Source organism: Cricetulus griseus, chromosome 5, assembly GCF_003668045.3.
Source record: "Cricetulus griseus strain 17A/GY chromosome 5, alternate assembly CriGri-PICRH-1.0, whole genome shotgun sequence".
In the NCBI taxonomy this organism is placed as follows: Eukaryota; Metazoa; Chordata; class Mammalia; order Rodentia; family Cricetidae; genus Cricetulus; species Cricetulus griseus.
In genome coordinates this window covers 9,305,020-9,323,983 of record NC_048598.1, presented here as the reverse complement: position 1 = coordinate 9,323,983, position 18,964 = coordinate 9,305,020, and the positions used below count along the sequence as shown (strand labels likewise).

Below are 18,964 nucleotides of genomic sequence, written 5' to 3'. Positions count from 1 at the left end.
TTATTTATTATATGTGTGTGTAAGGATGTGCTTGTCTGTTTGTGTTCACCTGGGCCTGCAGGTGCCCAAGGCATTGTGGGTGCTGAAAATTGAACTTGGTTCCTCTGCAAGAACAGCAAGTGTTAACCAATGAGCCATCTCTAGCTCTTAAAAATAAGTTTTTAAAAGAAAAAAAAAATGAAAGAAATAGTAACTAAAAGAATCTACAGACTTGATCAATGAGGGATTGATAATTGACAAAGGTTCAGTTTCCGCATACATTTTAGATCCCTGGCATTTTGTTACTGTGCACTGTGAGAGGTCACAGTTGTCCTTTTGAATACTGGTGTTAATGACTTGCCATTTATCCTTTTTTTTCCACCACTGTCATTTATTAAAAAGTAAGTTTCTCATATTTGAGTGTTTATAATTTCAGAGGCCATGCTCTAATACAGTAGAGGAACTGGAGTGCAACCCAGCATCCAGTCTTTTAACGTTTTTGCTTTTGAGCACATTTGCTGTTAAAAAACTTTGAATTCTTTTCTGTATGCATGAAAATGGAAGGCTTGACTTACCTCTTTGCCTCTTGTTTGTTTGTCTGATGTTTTATTTTTGAGACAAACCCTCATGAATGACAGGCCACCCTCAGACTGCTTTTGAACTTAACGGTGTTGCTGAGGGTGACCTCAGATTCCTGGTTCTCCTGCCTCACTTCTAGAGTGGTGTGTTTATGCTCATGTGCCACTCTTTTGAGCCGTGCTAGAACGAAGCCTAGGGCTTCATGCGTGCTAGACAAACACTCTACTGACTGAGCTACACTCCTGGCGCTTTTCTGGTGTTTTGAGAGAGGGTTTTACTGTATGTGCCCTGGCTAAGTTGGTACTCACCATGTAGACAAGGCTAGTCTTGAACTCGTAACATTCCTCCTGCTTCAGTCTCCTAAGTGTTGGCATTGCAGGTGTGTGTCATCACATTTGTGTGATACCTCTTATGTACAGACACTATCACATGTTTCACATACAGTAACCTATAAATCCAAAACTCTGAGCAAAGGCACTGTTACTATCTGTTTCACGCATGGTTCCAGAAACTTGACTCACACCATGTGTTAATCATGTGTGCCAAACTTAAATCTCTGCCATCTGTTTCTAGAGCCCTAGTAACTAAAATTTACCCCCCCACTGTGTGATATGGCACAATGTAATGTAGATCACTGCCAAGTATGTATCATAAATCTCTGTGTGTGTGCGTGTGTGTGTGTGTGTGTGTGTGTGTGTGTGTGTGTGTGTGTGTGTGTGTGTGTGTGTGTGTGTGTTGTGTGTGTGTCTGTGTGTGTGTGTGTGTGTGTGTGTGTGTGTGTGTGTGTGTGTGTCTGTGTGTCTGTGTGTCTGTGTGTCTGTGTGTGTGTGTGTGTGTGTGTTTCTCTCCGTGTGTGTGTGTGTGTGTGTGTGTGTGTGTGTGTGTGTGTGTGTGTGTGTGTTCTAGGCAGGGTTTCTCCATGTAACAGCCTTGGCTGTCCTAGAACTTGCTCTGAAGACCAGGCTGGCCTGGAACTCATAGAGTTCTGCCTTCTGCCTTCCTAGTGTTGGGATTAAAGGTGGGTGCCAATCCTGGGAGCCCTGTAACTCTATTTTTAGAGCTGATTTGATGTCAGTTTTCTCATGAGCTGGTTATCTCAGGACGGTTTTAAGAGTCCTGGTGGTTTTCCTGCATTTGTCCTCTTAGTACTGCATGCACGGTGTCAGGGGCAAACATGTCTTTAAGGCATCAGAGTTTTTCCTGTCCACCCAATATGCAGAAGATCTACCCTTAGTGGTGAGAATGAAGCTGAGCACAGTAGCTAATACTAGGTAATCAGTGACTAGTGGCTAAAAACAAAGGCATTACGTTCACTTGATTATTTGTCATGTGTGTATGTATATGTAGGCACACATGTCACATGTGGAGGTCAGTGGATTGCTTAGGAGTTGACTTTCTCCTATCATTGGAGGCCTAGGAATTGAACTGTGGTTGTGAGGCTTGGTAGCAGGGGCCTTTACCCACTGAGCTATTTCTCCGGCTGTATCTCTTCTGGACAATGGTTATAGCAGTATTACTGAATGCACCACACTCACGACATCTCACAGTGTCTCAGTTCCTTTCTGGGAACTCACAGCCCTTTAGTTAGTTAGTTAGTTAATTTGTTAATTCCAAACAGGATTTCTCTGTGTAGCCCTGGCTGTCCTGCAACTCCATTTATAGACCAGGCTGGCCTCAAACTTACAGAGATTCACCTGCCTCACCTCCTTCCTGAGTGCTGGGATTAAAGGGGTGTGCCACTGTGCCTGTCTTATTTTATCTTTTAGATTAATTTTTATTTTATGTGTATGGGTGCTTTGCTTGCATGTATATCTGTGCACCACATGTAGTTCCCTGGTATCTGTGGATGCTAGAAGAAAGTGTCAGATTCTCTGGAACTGGAGTTACAGGCAGTTTGAAGACTGTGGGTGCTGGGAACAAACCTGGGTCCAAGTGCTCCTACTGAGGCATCTCTAGTCTGGACAAAAATGGGCTTTTATTTTAAACATTTATTTTAATGGTAGTTTTAGATTTATAGAAAGTTGCAAAATTAGGACAGAAAGTATATATATATATATATATATATATATATATATATGTTGCATTCAGTTGTTCTTAATTATGCATTGGTGGGTTCCCTTTGCTGAAATGTAAATTTTTATTTTCTGTGATAACACTCAAGACACCCAAGCAATTCTTTGATTTATATGGAAAGTTGAATCACCTATCTGGAGTGCTGCAGGAGTGAATGTCTAAGTCAAGGGTTTTGTGGGGCTGCAGTGGGCAAAGCACTGCGTTCAATCCCCAGCACCACAGAAAGGTTTTGTTTGTTTTCAGCTTAAAAATTGGTGCAGTGTCATAAATGAGGGTTTGCATTTTCTCTTCCCATATTGGTATATTAGTTGAGATCAAAGATGTCCTTTCAGACAAAGTGACTATCATAAAAACAGTCACTGTAGCTACCACAGAAACTAGTAAACATCTGTCAGAGCTATTTAAACTTGCTTTGTAAATGCTTAATATCTTTAGCAGGAAGATCTCAGATGTGTGATCTTAGGTCAGGGTTATGTAGCCCAGGCTGCCCTGGAACATGTAATCCTCCTGTCTTTGCCTGCCGAGTGCCTCACCACTGTGTTGATAAGGAGGTCATGGCTGTGAGGTACTGTCAGCAATGTTTTGGTTTTTTTTTTTTTTTGTTTGTTTGTTTGTTTGTTTGTTTTCATTTATTATCATGGAAACAGTTTTTCTTTCCTAGATTTTGGTTTGTAGAATTTGGTGCTAGATTGAACCTTCGAGATCATTTAGTTAAAATATTATCGTTGGTATCTGAAGAAACTGAAACCAAGGAAAGTAGTCAAAACTTATAGCTTTTTCTCTGTCACAGTAATTTTCATGTTCTCTGACTTAGCCATCACAGTGACTGCAACTGTCCTGGGGTTTGTCCCCAGCAACAGCAAATTTGAGAGGTGAACTACTGGGCTGTATCAATTATGGTTTCAGAACTTTTCCTGTAAATGACCATTCCTCTTGGAAGAAAGAAAAGATTGTTCTTAGGGTTGCATACCTTGCCCTCTGAGAGTTTATGTAAGGAGTTGTTCCTTACGATTACACTGTCCATGTTCTAGTCTGCTGTCTCTTGTCAGTCACATCTTCTGTTACAGCGCCTGTTGGTGGAAAGTAATGACGGGGGAGTGTTGGACGTTTTGTTTAGTTCTTACCCCTCAAAGAGGCTAAGGGTAAGAAAGTAGTTGAAGCATGTTAATGAGTTTCTCTGTGAAATGTTTTTGTTGTAGTTACTTACACATTGGGCATGCAAAAGCTGCTCTTCTGAACCAGCACTACCAGGTTAACTTTAAAGGGAAACTGATCATGAGATTTGATGACACAAACCCTGAAAAGGAAAAGGAAGACTTTGAGAAGGTAATGAAAAGTGTAGTGATGGCCTTTTTCTCAGAAAAGCTGATTAAAATTAGTGTGATCTGATACCTTCATGGTATTCGAAGAAACTTGATTTCATAGCTGCCTTTTCCCTCATCATGTATATAGTTTATGCCTGAGACCTGCCAAAAAAGAACTGAGCTCCCATACCAAAAAACATAAGTTAATTTTATTTTCTCCAATTATTGTAGAGTTTACTTGAATAATGTATTTTCCTTTGAATACCAATTTAACTGGAAGCAGGTTTCCAGTTATAATCTTAAGCTTATGAATGAAATTAAAACTGCACAGGTAATTGTGAGGTGTGGTTTTCTAGCATCTTTATTCTGAAGGGCTCGTAATATATTCACTGAGGGGCCATGGGGGCAGTGTCACAGCAGTTCAGCTCTCAGTACACAGAGCTCACCTTGAGATCGGCTTTTGCAGCTGGAAATCTGGAAGCCAATGCACTGAATAGTTTTTTTTTTTTTTTTTTTTTTTTTTGACCTAACATCATGCATCATCCACAATCATCTTCAGGCTGTTTAAGACTGATGGTGTTTTATTACATTTGCCCAAAATAAATGTCGTGGGTTAAAAGTGTGTAAGAAAATGACAGATAACACTGATGGTTATTTGATTTCCCTCTGCAGGTTATCTTGGAAGATGTTGCGATGCTGCATATTAAACCCGATCAGTTTACTTATACTTCAGATCATTTTGAAACTATAATGAAATATGCAGAGAAGTTAATTCAAGAAGGGAAGGCTTACGTGGACGACACCCCTGCAGAACAGATGAAAGCAGAGCGTGAGCAGAGGGCGGAGTCCAAGCACAGGCAAAACTGTAAGGCACAGTTTGTGTCAGATTTTAATTGATAAGGTTTCTTTCTTTTTTTTTTTTTTTTTTAAAGAAAGATGTTCCTTAAGACACATTTAAGGCTATTTCTTTCTCTAATTCTGTGTTTGTCTGAGGCAGTCTTGCCACATGTGGCCTAGGTTGGGTTCAAACTTGAGATTCTCGTGCCATGGTCTCCTAAGTGTTGGGATTATAGGATGTGTCATTGTGCCCTGCTTGCATTAGTGTCGTGGTCGTTGTAGTCCCCGTCCCCGTGTGTGTGTGTGTGTGTGTGTGTGTGTGTGTGTGTGTGTGTGTGTGTGTGTGTGTGTGTGTCCGCCTTGGGGGGTCTAACCTAGGCCTGCACATGCTAGGCCACTGAGCTTACTCCAGTCTGGCCTGGCTCCTTAGGACCTTATTTGCGGGAGAACTGTATGCGGTCTCCTCACTCTGACACCTCACTTCCGTATGCAGTCTTTGGCCTTTATTTCATTTGGAGGATTTTTTTCTGTAACATTTATAGTTACTTATTTAAATGGCTAACAGTGCTAAAATGTTTGGTAATGCCGAGAACACCACAGCATGTGGGTGTGTGTGGGGGTTACTGTAACAAAGTCCATCATCCCTCTGTTGGTGCAGAATCACCTGGCTGAAGTCCATGCTTCTTTTAGTTACCTTTACACTGCTGTGATCCCATCTGACAGCAGCTTGGGGCCATGAGGCTGGGTGGCAAGAAGCTTAAGAGGGTACAGTCAGCTGCTGGAGGGAGCAGCGCTCTGTCATTGTTGCTGGGAGCTTACAGTATGGCTTGTTTATGTGCTGGGATCATATTGATGCTGAACTATTACACTCAAGGCATAATCCTAACCTTCCAAACTTTCCATAACCTTCCAAAACTGTGCCATCAGCTAGAGATCAGGTGTTTACACAGAGAGCCCATGGGAGACATGTCACATTCCAACAGTCACAACCAAATACAAAGGCTACCATTTAGCCCACTGTGATGTTGAACTTGCTGTCCTGCCTTGGCTTCCCTGTGCTGGGATGACAGGTTACATGGAATATGATCGCTATATCCAGTCTTCAGAGACTACCTTTCCTTTCTTATTTGTGACTTGTTCCTGAGCTTACAAATCAGACTTTTGTTTTGTTTGTTTTTTTTAAAGACATGGTTTCTCTGTATAGCCCTTGCTGTCCTAGAACTCACTATATAGTCCAGGCTGGCCTCAAACTCAGAGGTCCACCTGCCTCTGCCTCCTGAGTGGTGGGATTAAAGTAAGGTGCACCACCACCACCTGACATAAATCAAGATAATTTTATTCAGTGCAATATGTTGCTAGAGCTCCCACGCTATATTTAAATCTAAAGCATCTCATTTGGGAAGCATACTAAATTTAAATTGTTACAGTAAATTTTTTTTAATTGCAGTTTCAAAGGGAGTTCACTAGATTTTGATAATTATATGTATTTATTTTGAGTGTAGCTTCAGAAGTTCCCACAGAAAGGCACTGGTTAGCATTTCTTTCTCATCTTAGTGGAGCAAGCTTGCTTTTGATATTCTGAGGCAGGTAGAGCTGGAGCCACATAGTGTATAGAGTCTCTTTGCAGCTAAATCCCTTATGTCGTATACCACTATCTATTTTCTGTGATCTTTCATTTTCTTGGAGCCGAGCATTTTCTGTGCCACACAGGGGTGCCTAAGGGACTTTGAAGGAGCCCAAAGGTCAGGCCAAACTGCTCTGTCCCCGGCTATAATTCAGCAAAAGAAAAGAATAATTCTACTTTAAAGGCATAGTGTCAAACTTGGAGGTGGGGGAAGAGCTGACCAGTTAGCTGTGCCTTGATGGGAAATGGGGCGTAGCAGCTGAGAAGGAAGGCTTCCTCTTCTGCTGTATTAGTGAAATGTATTGACTTACTTTTTTGCACATTCATAGAGTATATTCCCTAATGATATTGAGGTATGTTGTCTGTTTCTGAGATAGGGTTTCACTGAGTAGCTTTTCCTGGCCTTCATGTTCCTTCCTCCCACCCCAGCCTCCTGAGAGCTGGGGACTGCCACCACCTGTCCTACCTCACCCAGCATTAATGTTACAGTGTTTCTAAACTAATGGAATATGTCTGCAATACAAAAAGAAAACTCACATCAGTCAAATAGATAAGAATATACACGTTATTTACAGCTGTTGAGAAGAATCTGCAAATGTGGGAAGAAATGAAAAAAGGAAGCCCGTTTGGTCAGTCCTGTTGCCTACGAGCAAAAATTGACATGAGCAGTAACAATGGGTGTATGAGGGACCCAACCCTTTACCGATGCAAAATCCAGCCCCACCCCAGAACTGGGAATAAATACAAGTAAGTCGGGTGACCTTGCTTTGCCTTGTGTGAACATGAGGGGAGGGGATGCAGAACAGTCAGGGAGCCAGCGCCTTTGTTCTTCATAGGTGAGTTGGCTGAGTGGCCTTTTCTGGAGGTGTGTAGGGCAGCCTCTCAGGGATGCTTTCTCACTCAGCTATCTTACGAGTCCTTGGCGCTTTGTAGTTTTCCCGTCTGTCTTGACTAAGTGTGTAAGTATATCTTTAGGTAATGATGTTCCTCGTCTGTAATTCTTTTTCTGAGCATAAATTGACACAACAATGATGGTACAAAAATTTACCAAAACATGAACAAACCAAGAAAAGAACAAGTGTGTTTTAAAGTTTTGATTATTTTTTCCTGGTGCTCTTAACAGATTATCATATTTTGTTTTGAAGTTCCTGTTTCTAAGGCTTGCGCTCAGGGCCTCATGCTCACCAGGCAAAGGTCCTGCCACTAACTAACATCCCTAAGTTTAGGTCTTTTTCTTTAAATAGGATACCCTTTAAAAGTCTGTCCTTGTTCTGTAAAATTATCTGTAGACTATGTTCTCTTTCTTTTCTTTTTAATAAACTTTGTTATGAAGAACTTGCACCAGACCTGAATTCTTTACAAGTTATGCACCTCTATGGTTAGCCATTCTGGAGTTGTGAAGCTTCACACTGAATTTTACACTTTCACTACTGAATATATTTTCATGGCCCTATCTATTCACCGCCATAAATAAATAAATAAATAAATAAATAAATAAATAAATAAATAAATAACTGAAAGATCCAGGCAGGATAGGGTCTAGGATAGAGCTAGGAAAGAATTAGTTTTGTATCCTTTTGAATAACTTGTGTCCTTTGAATGCATTCAGTCCTCCCTCACCCCCCACTAGACACTCATTCTTTTTCCATATGCGTCCATGTGTGCGTTTGTTTACATCTGTATTGTCAGTTAGGTTCTTCAGATGTGGGAGGGTATGTAGGTTTTTTCTGATATTGTGTGACCCCCCCCCCTTTAACATTGTACATTCTAAGTCAATCTAATTTCCTGCATTTTTATTATATTTTTTCTTTAGAGCTGAATGGTATTTTAATTTTTAGGTATACACTAAATTTGTATTATCCATTCATCTGTTAATGGAGCTGATATACAATTAGGTTAATTCCAGTTATTTGGTATAGTGAGTAAATTAGCAATAGTGTGTGTGTGTGTGTGTGTGTGTGTGTGTGTGTGTGTGTGTGTAAGTGTATGCTCAGGAATGAAATAGCTGTGTCATATGGTAGTTCTCTTTTTAATATTTTGAAAATATACAAACTGATTTCCACAGTGGCTGTATAAACTTGCACTCCCACCAGGAGTGGGGAAAGGTTCCTTTCTCTGCATGTCCTCCCTTTCCAACATTCCTTGTAAGATTTCATGATGGTAGCCATTCTGACTGGGGTAACATGGTATCCCAAAGTAGTCTTAATTCTATTTCCTCTATGGTAGGGATATTGAACACTTTCAAGAATAGTTTTTAGCTTGTTTTATAAAACCGCTGAGTTCATTTGCTTATTTCTTGATTGGTGGGTTTATTTCCTTGGTTTTTTTTTTTTTTTGTTTGTTTGTTTCCAAGACAGGGTTTCCCTGTGGCTTTGGAGGCTGTCCTGGAACTAGCTCTTGTAGACCAGGCTGGTCTCGAACTCAGAGATCCACCTGCCTCTGCCTCCAGAGTTCTGGGATTAAAGGAGTGTGCCACCACTGCCTGGCATTTCCTTGGTATTTAATATCTGCAATTCTTTGTAAACTCTGGATGTTAGCTTGTCTGAAATGTAGCCAGCCAAGATTTTCTCTTTGTTAGTTTTTTTGTGGGTTTTTTTTTTTTTTTTTTTTTGGTTTTTATTTTGAGAAAGTGTCTTATTTTTATAACATAAGCTGGCCTTGAACTCACAGTGATCCTCCTGCCTCAGCCCTGAGTGTTGGGATTATAATCATGAGCCATCTTGCTTTTGTTTTTTTATGCTCTGAAGAAAGCCACTGCATGTGAAATCACTGTACCTTCTGCAGAGTAGCAGAAGTGACTGACAGCTGGTTAGTTTTTGGTTTGGGTTGTTGTTTTTTGGGGGAGTAGGGGTGGCTTTGAGACAAGGACTCATCATAAGCCCAGCCTGGCCTTTCATTCATGATCTTCCTGCCTCGTCTTCTCGGGTACTGGAATTACAGATTTTCATTACCCTGCCTGGTATAATTACATCTTGAGTTGAAGCTTAAAAATTAGGAGGCATAATGTAATAATATATTTTAATAGTGTAAGTTGATGCTGTGTGTGAGAAGTATAAAATGATTGTCTACTTCATTTTAAGCAGAAATCACCTTTTAAAAGTGCTCCCCCCCCCTTTTTTTTTTTGATAGTGCTGCTATAAACCTATGACCTTACATAGGCTAGGCATGTGCTCTACCAGCTGATGTAGAGAATGCTGTCCTGCTGGAATATAGCTAGGCAGAAACTCAGTGGTACATTGCTTACCTCACATTCAGAAGATCCTGGGTCCAGTCCCCAGCACTGTAAAGAATAAGTTCCATTTTAAATGAGAATTTTTGTTGCCTGCCTGCTTGCCCTCATTCTTTCCTTTCTTCCTTCTTTTGAAGCAGTATCTGTCACATTTTATAGTCCAGATTGGCCCTGAACAATATATATTTGCTATTACAGAAATGCTATAGAATTTGCCAAACTAATACTGAATTATGTATTTAATTGCAAAACTTGCTGACTTATTCCAGTGCTTGGGAGGTAGAGGATTGCCATTAGCTCAAGGCTAGCTTGGACTATACCTAGAGTGAGCACTAGGCCAGCCATGGGAATATAGTGTGACTTCGTCTCACAACATGAAACCAGTGGGCTGGAGAGATGGCTCAGGGGTTGAAAGCAGTGAATGTTCTTCAGCAGACCATGGCAGCTCACTCCAGTTCCAGGGGATCCATCACTCCTTTCTGGCCTTAGCAGGCATTGTACATACAAAGTGTAGGCAAAATCCTGAAAACACATAAAATAAAAATAATAGTTAAAAAATGTTTGTTTTCTACATTGTAATACTCAAAGTATATCATAACAATGGCAGCTTTTTTTTTATTGGTGTGTGTGTGTGTGAGAGAGAGAGAGAGAGAGAGAGGGAGGGAGGGAGGGAGGGGGAGGGGGGAGAGAGAGAGGAGGAGGGAGGGAGGGAGGGAGGGGAGAGAGAGAGAGAGAGAGAGAGAGAGAGAGAGAGAGAGGCTATGTTTAAATAGTGCATTTGATGCAGCCCAGGTTGGCCTAGAGTCTGTAATGATCTTTCTGCTTCCATCCTTCCAAATGTTGATATTACAAGTGTAAATCATCATGTCCAGCAAAAACAACAGTCTTAATATGTAAGGATTTATATTTTAAATGAGTGTGGCTACTAATGTTTAAGGTGGGGAAGATAAAATTCTTTTTTTTTTTCCCCTAGTGTTTATCCAACATATGACTTTGCGTGCCCTATAGTGGACAGCATTGAAGGTGTTACTCATGCCTTGAGGACAACAGAATACCACGATAGAGATGAGCAATTTTATTGGATTATTGAAGCTTTAGGCATAAGGAAGCCATACATCTGGGAATACAGTCGCTTGAACCTCAACAACACAGTGCTGTCCAAAAGAAAACTTACGTGGTTTGTCAATGAAGGACTGGTGGATGGATGGTATGTCTAAAGATGACAGCAGGAAGGCTTTGCTGTAGCAGATTTTTTTTTCTAACTACTTGTGGGTGCCAGGTTTGACTAGGAAGTGGTTCAGTGGATAGGCCTATACGCCTGTAAACTTCCTAATTCATCTGTTTCAGCCAGTGCCTTGGGGTCATTCTCTCCCTTAATTTAGATGCTGTAAACGTGTTGTCTGTAGCTGACCATGGCATAGGAAAATGAGAAGTGCACTGGACCACATCCTCGGTGTGGATCTTAGCATTAATAGAGAGTGGTTATAACTCTGGTCTTTTGTATCCTCTACACAGAAGTGTACTATGGGATTTTCTCTCAGCTGGGTGCTTTCTAGGCCCCTGTGGCCCTGACGTGAGGCTAAGGTGAAGTGGTCTCAGCCTCAGGCTTCACGACCCACCTTGTTTGTTGAACATGTTCCGGAAAGAATCAGAAAGTTTCTGTAGATAGGAGTAACTTCATGGAAGTTTTGTAAGAAAGGTTTGTGTACAACTGGAGATCACCTTGTAGTCATGTACTTACATTAATGGTGCCCATATATCTGGATTTTCATGGTTATAAATCTAAAAACATTATTTTTCCTGAATTAAGACTTTGTGTGTTGGTTCATACTATCAGCACTGTTGTAATTTTAAAAAGCAGTGTGTTAGAGCAAGACGCCATGTACAGAGCTTGAGTAGAGGGTTTTTTTATTGGGGGAACAGGAATGGGAAAGGGGAGTAGGAGAGAGGAGAAACTGGCCTCAGGGGACAGGAGGGGTGGGACAAACATCTCTAATTCTGTCACTCAAGAAGTCGAGGCAGGAAGAGGCTGAGTTCAGTCAAGGCTAGTCTCCGTAAAAAGAAAAAGACACAAATAATGACCAAGATAAGAATATATTATGAATTAGGTATATGCTAGAAATTTTCAGTTTGATTATAGAGCTGAATTTGATAAAAGGCAGGTTTATCTTGGCCACTATCTTTGTATAAAGTGTATAATTGCAGCTGTACTGAAATTGTCAAATCCCTGCTGAATGTCAGGAACTTCCATATATATATATGGGATATATATATACGTTGTATACGTTGTAAACAGTTGACATGATTCTCTGTCTTGCCTGGTTTTATTTGTGAAGCGTCTCACTATATAGCATTAGCTGTCCTAGGTCCTGCTGTGTAGACCAGGCTAGGTGTGAACTCACAGAGATTGCCTGCCCCCACTTCCCAATGCTGCAGTTAAAGGTGTGTACCCTCACAGCCTGTCAAGCATTAACAAGGGACTATCGGTTGTGTGGTTTGAAATCGGGTTTCTCTAGCTAAAGCTGCCTCTGAACTCACCTTCAACTTGTGATTACTCCTCCTGCCTCAGCCTTGCAGGTATTGCTGGTATTGCAGGCCTGTGCCACCACACTTTGTTCTGAATACACTTCATTATTCATTAGGAATCTTCTCTCTGTAGTCAAGTGATATAAAAATTCACTTAGCAATGTGCACATTTCCCAGGGATGACCCTCGGTTTCCTACAGTGCGAGGAGTTCTGAGAAGAGGAATGACAGTTGAGGGACTGAAGCAGTTCATCGCTGCTCAGGTAAGCTCCTGTCTCTTTTCCAGCTCCCCTGCATTCCCAAGCACTGCTTTTGTTGTCACCTCTGTTGTTCCTACTCCATGTTTGTGGGTGACCTGTTAAGGTTCACTGTGAAATTTGTTCTTTTTGAGATAAGATTTCACTTTGTAACTCCTGGTGACCTTCCTGCCTCAGTTTCCTGAGTGTTGGGACAGCAGATGTGTAATCCCATGCCATCAAGGATGGTCCCCACCCCCACCCCCCAAGCCAGTGTGTATCCCTGGTGGCTTAGGAATTGCTCTGTTGACCAGGCTGGCCTTAATTATGTAGAGGTCTTTTTGCCTGTGTCTCCCAAGTACTAGGCTTACAGGCACAGGCCACTGTGCCTACCTAAGAGAAGACTTTTCTGAAGGGAGTAAGTTAACGTTTTGTAATAATAAAAAGATTGGAACGAAAGTATTTCCATGCAGTGGGAGGTCAGGTGTCAACTCTGGCCAGTCTACACAATGGCTTCCAACAGGAAACTTCGTGTAAGGCTACACACCAAGGTCTAAATTTCAGTGGAAGTAAATTTGCAAGCATTTATTGTTTATTTTTGTTTGTTTGTTGTTGTTCTAAGCATGCTTGACTTGAAGCACAATCTTCCGAGTATTTGTTTTTATTTTTAGTTTATATATGAGCATGTACACGTGTGTATAACATGGACATCAGAGGACATGTTTAAGACATTGTTCTCTCCTTCCATCATGTTGTCCCAGGGACTAAACTTAGGTCATTAGGCATGGGAGCCCTCTGAGCCATCTTGCCAGCCCCCTGCTTGGTATTTCTCATCCTTAAACTATTCTTATTGCTTTTCTAGGGCTCCTCAAGGTCTGTTGTGAACATGGAATGGGACAAAATCTGGGCATTTAACAAAAAGGTACACAGTTCTCTTCCGCTGCCGCCTCCCTCCTGGGTAATAGACCTCAGAACTGACAGATCAGGCCCCACAGTTCTCTGCCGCTGCTGCCTCCCTCCTGGGTGATAGACTTCAGAACTGACTCACTGGAGTGCTCATCACAGAGATCAGGCCCTCTCAACAATGTTCTCACTGTGCAGTCTTTCAGGGAAATGGAATGTTTTCCTTCTTTAAATGGATAAGGGCACTAAGCCATTAACAACCCCAGCAAGGAACAATTATTGAAGCAATGCACTCGGATTTATGGGAAATGGTAACAGTTTTTCCTTAAATCTTTTACGAACACTCTGCATTTCATTTTTCTGCTTTCAAGCTGCGAGCTCTCTGTAAGAAGGTATCACTTCATACTTGTATTGCTGTAAACATAGCTTCTAGCATAGTACATGTTACAACCAGGGGAGTTCTACAGCTCTGAAGCACAATCACATGTCTCTAACGACTTGCTCAACAAACCTGGTGACAGTGCATCATCCCTAGTTTGCCAAATGTGTCCTATGTTCTTTGTGGCAAAGGGAGACGTCGCTAACTCCGTTTTGCTATTCCCTGTGTACTGAGAGGATGTAGAGTTTAAAAATTACATATTGAGTTGTATTGAAGGTTCGATAACTACAGTTGCTGTGCTTTCAGCTTGAAAAAAAAAAAAACAAAAAACAAAAAAAACAAAGCTTTCTTAATTGGGAAATCAAACCAGGAATCATGCATATTGACATTGATAATCCCTAATTGGAAGCGGATGCTTGGACACTATAATAAGGCGAATCATTAGAATGCACGTTCTGCACTGCGGTTTCTGTGATTGTGATCTGTAAATTCTTCCTTGATGTTGCTGCTCGGTTGTGCTGATGTCTTGCCTCAAGTAGTTGCTTGTCTTGCATGTGTCTTGAATTTATTTAGTTTTTCACTTTTAGTAAGTTTTTTTTTTTTAATATGTATTAAGGAATCATTAATTGGTTCTTTCTGTTGCTGCAGTTACTAATAACAAACACAGGTAGAATTTACAAGCAAGTTAATTTGTATACCTTTTTAAACTCAGGCTTTGTAGGCCTGAGTTTTAATCAAGCTACATGTATGTATTTATTTCAGATATATGAAATGTATTTCTCTGGGTCACAGGATTCCGTGGGCTTTTCCCTTCCACTTTCCTCCCCATAGAGAAAGCTGCTGAGTTTTCAGATGACTCTTGTGGTGTTTGTTGTCCATATTCTAGGAGTGTGGGATGCTACTTGGGGTTTTCTTTTTGGGTCTTTTGCTCATAGCAATTTGGTTTCCTTCTGTCACTTGTTTTATTTTACCTTCTCCTCCTCCCATACTGACTGACTCCTGGTTCTTGAAGTCTGGGAGCTCACCAAGTTCCTTTCAGGTGTCAGGTACTTCATATGTTCTCTAACTTACTCATGGTAGCATCTCTGCCAGGACCTGCTGCTCTGGTGGTATGCATTGGTGCTCTTGTGCTTTGGGGCAGAGCTGTAACCCAGATCTCTTTACATCTCTCTGGGGCTCCCTTCTCTTCCTCTCTCTGATGGATTACCTATTCCTGCACGGTTTTGTTTTGTTTGTGCTGGGTCTCTGTGGGATCCCCTGGTCTCAAGTGCTTGCACTTAAGTGGTCTTCCTACCTCAGTCTCCCTGGGGCTGGGACTATAGTCATGCATGCACCGCCATGCTAGCGTCCTTCCTTCTAACTGTCCTTTCTTTTGTTCTGCACTCTGTATGGGATAATGAGACCTCTTGTATGACATTTTAAAAGTTATGTTTTTGAGAGCAAGGCTCACTGTGCTGCCTGAAATAATCTTGAACTTGCAGATGCAAAGCTGAGTAACAAGCTGGGTCTATGGGTGCTAACCTCTGCCAGGCTTATGACTTGCTGTGTGTGATGGCTTTGTTTATGAAACAGGGTCTTACTTAGTCTGTAACTCAGGATCTTCCTGCCTTATTCTGTGGGCTACCTTGTCTGGCTATGACCTGTTCTTTTACATTAATGTGTGGGTCTGTTTTCATCATATCCATTGAAATAACACATGGGTTATTTAACTCATTCCTTCAGTTCTGGAGTTTCTTAACATACACTCCCCTTTGATTTTTGAGACAGTCCTAATGTGAGTCTCCTGCCTCTGTCTCTGCCTCTCAGGTGTTGCAATTGCAGGCACGTGCAAATTCTGTTTCAGTTTTTGTCCCCCCCTCTCTCCTGCCCTCACTCCCCCCTCTCCCATGTCTGTGTGCAGTGCACATGTTCAACACTGAGCTTCAACCTAGCCTGTCTTCTCTCTGGATATGTGCGATCATGGGGCCTCTAGTTTTCTCTCTCTTGATTTATGGCTCCTCCTGATGAAATTCTCATTTTTCCTGTCATATTTCAAAGACCTTCAAAATAACCTTGTATGCATGTTTCATGGTTTTAGCATTAGTAGTAGTGTCATGTCTCTAGGTTATCTACTCATGTTTAATATAGGAGTACACAGGAGTGCTAAGAGCAGGAACTTCACATTCCTCTATGATGAGCTGTCTGTGCCAGTGAGAACTCTATGTAGTAACTTAACAAAAAATTATTGAAAGATTTTCATTTTTAAATTTTTACTTTATTTTATGGGGTACAGATATTTGGTCCACATATTATGTATCTGTGCATTACATGTGTGCCTAGTGCCCACACAGGCACTAGATCTTTGAGATTGAATTTACAGCCAGTTGTGAGCTGCTCTGAGGTGCTGGAGATAGAACCTACATCTTCTGAAGAGTAGCTAGTGCTCTTAAGTCTGAAGCCATCTATCCCCCATGTAGTAACTTCAAACTTCTCTTTTAGCCGGCAGTTTTCCCAGAGGAGTTGCTTTTTGTTACCTCTTGAATGTGAAGTTCCTGGCTGTCAGAGCTCTGGAGCTAACATGGGAAGTCTGGGAAGGGCTTTACTCTGTCATTGTCACTCCTTTCCTTTCTCTGTTCTTGTTGTGTTTTGTTTGTGTGATATCCTCCACAGGCTCACTAGGTGTTTGGACACCTAGTTCCTAGATGGTGGTACTCTTTTGGGAGGTTGTGGCTCTACTTTCTCTGATGGCCTGTGTGGTACATCCAGGCCCCTTGCTTAAGTGTTCTGCGGCCATCATAACAGTGCCACTGAGAAAGTGCTTAATTGTAAACCTGGGGACATTTCAGATTCACCCTGTAATACCCTTTTGGGGTTCTTTCAGGCCTCTTTTCGAATACTTTAGATTCTTTGGAGTCATTTGAAAACCACTGGTTCAGAGTCTTAAGAATTATATAATTTTAGAGCCAAAGGGGACTTAAATATCATTTCTTCTTTCTTTTCTTTTTCTTTTTTTTAGGAGAAGCCTGTCTAGGTTGCCCAGACTTGTCATGGGTTGAAGCAATACTCCTGCCTCAGCTTCTAAAGTATAAAGTAGTTAAAATTAACAGTTGTGTTCTACCATTTCTGGCTATGAACTCCAGTTCTTTAAATAATTCATGGTTCTCCACAGTTGTTTGCTAAATTTTATAGAATGATTTTTTAAAAACAAATTTCGAGACTTTTCCTAGACCATTTGAAACTTAACTTCTCTATCACAGCCCAAGAGTGTGTAGACAGCTCCCTAGGTAGTAGCCAGCTGTGGATCCTGCCCCCCCCCTTTTTTTTTTTGAGTCAGTCTACATAGTACATAGCCCTGTCTGTCTTGGAACTCACTGTGTTGACCAGGCTGGCCTTGAACTCATAGAGATCCTCCTGCCTCTGCCTCCTGAATGCTGGCATTAGGTGTGTGCACATTTTTTGACAGTTTTGCAGGTGAGGAAGTTAGCTGCAGAGAATAGAATTAAGTTTCTCAGCGTTGTGTTGCTTGTTTAAAGCTATTTTGGAGGCTTAAATATTATCTGACTGCATTTGTCATCCATCCATCCGTCCATCTGTCCATCCATGCATTTATTAGAGGGAGGGTCTTCCCCTTGACTCAGCCTGCCTCCTAGAACAAGGACCAGCAGTATGAGAAACAAAGCCCAGTTCCAAATTTGCCTTTGTGCTTATTTTTCTCCCGGGTATTTAGTATTTAAGTGCTTCTATTTTGCTTGATTAATGTATACTCTTCACTGCTTCCAGATGAAGAGGCTGCTCCTATTTTGGAGCTAGAATGGGTTGTAGCATAGTTAAAAGATTATTCATTCAGTTAATCTGCAGATACTTATTGTGTGCCTGTCTGTGCCAAGTGTGTGTTAAATTTGGGAATGTAATGGTTTCTCTGTGTGTATACTTTTCCAAAACACTTGAGACCAGATGTGTTTCAGATTTTTTACTTTCCATCATAGAGACCCACCGTGTGTGTGGCATGTAGCTCAACAGGATCACCTTGTTTGTTCTTGTAAACTGCAGGGCTGCCTTATTATAGTGACCTAATGCTGTTCTGCTTTAGATGGTGCTATGGTGCTTAACTCATTATAGAAATGATACTTCAAATGAATGTCTCTCCAGCAGTGCAAGACTGAATATCAAATTACCTTAATTTATAAACTCTCACAGGATTCTCATTTCTAATACTGCTAGATTTAAAGATTATTTTCAAAATATTTTGGACTTGTTCTCTTCAGTTTCTTTTTACCTGCCAGTAGTTATTTTGGGGAAGAAAATCTTAAATCTTGTGTCTGTTGGTTTGTAACTAGTTTTTCATTTTTCTTTTTTAAGCTTTACTTGAGTGACAGTAAAGAAGTCACAGATAAACTAAACTAAATATGAAAGAATTAACATAAAAATTAGTAAATGCAGTAACAAATAAAACCAGTTAGTATTCCTGTGCTGTTACTCTTTTTATTTACGATGTGTTACTATGTATTTCAATATGTACACGAGAATGTTTGTTGCAGGTTATTGACCCGGTGGCTCCACGGTATGTCGCATTGCTCAAGAAGGAAGTGGTCCCCGTGAATGTCCCAGAGGCACAGGAGGAGATGAAGGAAGTAGCCAGACATCCCAAGGTAGCCCTGCATTGTGGCTACTGTGTTTTCTTCTGGTTTTGTGATATTTTCAGTTTCATAGTATTTGTCAAGATTTCATACCAATTGGAAAAGATCTTTGTGTGGATTTCTTGCTGAAGTAATTTATGTTACTAATGATGCCCAGCACATGACAGAACTGTTATATTCTGTCAGCACTTACTTTCTGTTATGTAGAGACAGCTTTTTAATGTGTGAGGAGGTCTTTCCTCTTCCTTCTTAGAGTCGTTCTGAAGGTGGGGTGTCAGAACTCACATTCTTACCGGTGTGTGGAAGCTGTGGTACGTCCTCTTTCAACTTTACACTTTGTCTTTCAATCATTAGACCCACTAACACGCACACACATGCATGGTTGTATCAGTAAGTAGATGTAATAATGAAGTAAATGCATACTGTTTTTTAAAGTCCTGAAACTTAATGAAAAAGGCATTTTTTTCTTCATCATCATGAACTAAAATAAACTTATTATAAATCGTTACTTTTCAAACTCTGGCTGAAAAATGAGATTAGGACAAGACTGAATCTCAACAAACATGCATCATGTTCCTTTTTTTTTCTCTCTCTCTCAAAAAGGGATTAGGGACTACTTAATGTTTGCAGTTTGTTATTATTTTATTTTTGAGATTACATAATTTCCTCCTTCATGTTCC

General features: G+C 40.9%; 1 protein-coding gene across 1 annotated transcript in view; it reads left to right on the top strand.

The window, feature by feature from the left end:
- The window catches only part of Eprs1 (glutamyl-prolyl-tRNA synthetase 1), a 62,476-nt gene that overhangs the window by 11,859 nt on the left and 31,653 nt on the right, over nucleotides 1–18,964 (top strand). Inside the window, exons 7-13 of the mRNA XM_027418742.2 lie at nucleotides 3,831–3,957; nucleotides 4,608–4,800; nucleotides 6,972–7,143; nucleotides 10,599–10,832; nucleotides 12,329–12,413; nucleotides 13,249–13,308; nucleotides 18,186–18,296. Coding sequence (XP_027274543.1) covers nucleotides 3,831–3,957; nucleotides 4,608–4,800; nucleotides 6,972–7,143; nucleotides 10,599–10,832; nucleotides 12,329–12,413; nucleotides 13,249–13,308; nucleotides 18,186–18,296 — 982 coding nt within the window. The remainder of the gene's footprint in view (nucleotides 1–3,830; nucleotides 3,958–4,607; nucleotides 4,801–6,971; nucleotides 7,144–10,598; nucleotides 10,833–12,328; nucleotides 12,414–13,248; nucleotides 13,309–18,185; nucleotides 18,297–18,964) is intronic.